At 57.8% G+C, this 3,094-nt stretch overlaps 2 protein-coding genes across 2 annotated transcripts in view; one reads left to right on the plus strand and one right to left on the minus strand.

The window, feature by feature from the left end:
* Positions 1-1,339, plus strand: part of HTR6 (5-hydroxytryptamine (serotonin) receptor 6, G protein-coupled) — a 4,897-nt gene extending 3,558 nt beyond the window's left edge. The window contains 1 exon segment of the mRNA XM_010139386.1: positions 1,239-1,339. Coding sequence (XP_010137688.1) covers positions 1,239-1,339 — 101 coding nt within the window.
* A 1,566-nt stretch (positions 1,340-2,905) lies between these two features.
* TMCO4 (transmembrane and coiled-coil domains 4) overlaps positions 2,906-3,094 on the minus strand; it is a 27,747-nt gene continuing 27,558 nt past the window's right edge. The window contains exon 15 of the mRNA XM_010139388.1: positions 2,906-3,085. Coding sequence (XP_010137690.1) covers positions 2,906-3,085 — 180 coding nt within the window. The remainder of the gene's footprint in view (positions 3,086-3,094) is intronic.

Genomic DNA, 3,094 nt, shown 5'->3' on the forward strand with positions numbered 1-3,094 from the left:
GCTGGGGGAGACACCGACAGGGGGTTATGGGACCCCTGCGTGCTGGGAAGGGTCCCCCAGCCCAGGGCAAACTCTCCGGAGGGACGATTAGCTGCAAGACATTTCCCTGCCCACGTGCTGCTGCTCAATCCCCAATTCAAACTCAACGAGTCTCTCCTTGCGGAAGACGTCGACACCAAGCACTCCACGGGTACGTTTGAACAGTGCAAAGCCACGTCCTACTGCTGAATTAACCTGCCCGGTTTCTCTCTTTCCACCTCTCCTCCGCTCACCATCGCCAACCCCGCACCCTTCCCCGACAGCTGCTTCTCGCGGCATTTTCAGCGCCAGTTCACCTGAACGTCAGACTCCAGGCCCTTCCGCCACCTCACGTCTCCCTGCACTGCAGCCACGGCTTGGTGTGCAGCTTCTGCTCCCACAGCTCAGATCCCCCCATCTCACGGAGTGCTTCAAGGGGATCCGCGGAAACCACACCCCATGACTCACGGACAAGAGCTTTGGGGCTGCTTCACTCCACGGAACACCACGTCGTCCTGGAATTTAATTTCCTCACCCGATTTGGTCTGTATCTGTCTGTCTCAGTCTCCTGCAAAAGGCAACACCATCGCTGAATCACGAGCAGCCTGCGCTACGGGGGATTAAACGCGATGCAGAGTGCTCAGCGCTGCCTGCTGGGTGTTCAGGCAGGGTGTGGGTGTTCGACGTGTTTGTGGCTCTCCGGGTATCCTGACAGGAGCAACGAGAGAAGCTTCCCCTCAGGTTTCATCCCACAGCCTCCTATTTTTGGCGTATGACCATCATACTTTGCTCAGACAGTCCGTCCATTTTTAGGTGATGCAATTAGAAAATACACATTTCCCCCCCCTTCAACTAAGAATCTAACCGAATATTGTCTTTTAAACGACAATGCCAGACCCCGCGCCCCCTTACAGCCATAACCAGAGCGAACAGTGAGGAATATGGTAAGTGGGCACTTAAAAAACCAACAAAACAACAAATGCTTTTAACAAATCCTTCCTCAAGTGCCTTTCGATGCGCAGACGGGCTGTAGCTGGTGGCTGTGCCCTCCCTGGCCCCGAACCCCACCAGCCCTGCTGCCTGTTGCCGAGCTCACGCTGACGATTGTACTCCCGAAGCTCCCGACGACACAGCCTGGGCACAGCGCGCCCGGGGACGCGGGATGCTGGAAGAGCAGCCACGCACCAAGCACGTCTCATTTTCTTTCCACGTTTCCCCAGAACTCAACCCCAAGGCTTTGCGTGAGGTTTATTTGGTACAAATCCTCTGTCCCCAGCGGCTGGTCAGCGAGAACGCAGGGGTTCAGACATTGAACCGGTGAAGACATTTGTGCCACGTCGCTGTGGACAGACACTGGGGTTTGGTATCAGGCGTGAAGATAACTACATGCATCTTCCCACCAACGGCTCTACGTAAAACCACACTGTCACTCCAGTGAAACGGGAGTAGAAGAGCACGTGACGAGCTCGGGAAGTCCATTAGGTAACGACAGCAGCAGACCCAGGCTGCAGGATGGACGCGGAGAGGCGGCTGCTCCTGGCCGCAGGTTCCAAAGCAATAACAGCCCGGATCGCTCACGCTGAGCCCGTTCTCTGTGGAAAGGTGTTTGCTCGTGGGCAAACCCTCTGCTGCGGTGCCCCGAAAGGGGAAGCTGCAATCGCGCTGTTTCCCCTCCCGCGAGTCAACAAGACCTTCCAGCCCTGGGTGTGGGGAGGGAGCTGGACCACCCAGCGCTCCTTTTCAGTGAGAAAACCACTGAGGTGTTCTCAGCAGGGCGTGCAGCCCCAGCCACGTTCCTGCTAGATGCGCTTTCTTGGGCTTAGCAGCAAAACGGGCCAGAAAAAGGACCTTTTACAGGAGCTGTGACTCAGCCCTGCACATTCTGGAAGGCTCTCTGTGGCAGGGGACGTAAAGCAGGGCCCCCCCTCCAGTTTGAGCCTGGGGAGAAGAGAGTTGATGCCAATTCGCTTTCCTGGAAGGAGGCGGAAATCAATCAGATTCACGTTTAGCCCACACCAGGTATTGGTTTTATTCTAAACCCGTTACAAATCCGGCTGGAGGGGGCTGTTAAGGCTGGAGGGGTGTGTGGGCCACAGGACGAGTCTCTGCGGGTTGCTGGCTTGCAAAGCCTGGGGGGAAGTTTCACCAAGTCCTAAACGCTGAAAAGGCCCCTTTGTCCCTCCGCTGCCTTTCACCTGGGCACTCAGAGCGTGACTCTGACCCCAGTGGGGCCTCGAACACCCACCGCCCTCAGCCTGCAGACGCGGCTGCAGTCCCGGTGGCTGGGGAGTGCCCAAGCCCTGGCAGCAAACCAGGGCAAGAAGCAGGGCAGAACCAAACCAGGCAGCCCGAGCCCTTCTCCCCCCCGGTTAGCAGAGCCGCAGCCTGGACACGAGCTGGGCAGCCAGAGCCTGCAACACCCCCTGCTCGTGTGAAAACCCAAACCCAAATCAACCACTGCAGGAAAAGGTTTTTAATTCCCTACAATGTTTTTAATCCCCTAGTGACAAGCCCCTTGTCACGATATTTTTAAAATCCCCCCCTGTGGAGGGATCTGTCCCTGCGGAGCAGGACGCAGTCCCCAATGCTGACAGCTACTTCCCTCAAGAATAAACGGGTTGAGTGAGGAGGGAAGAGCCGCCGCTTCCCGAGGACCAATGCAGGAATCAGCCCTTTCTCGCTCGTGGGAGGTGCCGTGGGCGGCTGCTCCGAAAGCTTTGAGCCCGTGTCACGCCGGTCCAGGCTCCAGGCTCTCAGGAGGGTCTGAACACGGCAGCCTCAGCTCTGCCGGCTGTACCGACGGTCCTCTGGGAATCCCAGTGTCACGGACGGTGCTTTCGAAGTGGTTTTAGTGCTGGCTGAGCATCTCTGCCCAACACAAAGAGCTCTACATCGCTCCTTCACCCGCGGCCTGTTTCTTGCTGTCCCCGCTGTTTGAACAGTGCGGGCAGGGCAGCGAGGTTTCCCCCAAAAGACAGCCGGGGGAATCCCTGCGGTGAGTGCAGCCGGCTGGGAGAGCCTCGCCATCAGCCGCATCCTCCTCCTCCTCCTCTCGCACGGTGTCTTCCTCCTGCGG

The sequence above is a fragment of the Buceros rhinoceros genome, unplaced genomic scaffold (genome assembly GCF_000710305.1).
Source record: "Buceros rhinoceros silvestris isolate BGI_N320 unplaced genomic scaffold, ASM71030v1 scaffold19747, whole genome shotgun sequence".
NCBI classification, from domain to species: Eukaryota; Metazoa; Chordata; class Aves; order Bucerotiformes; family Bucerotidae; genus Buceros; species Buceros rhinoceros.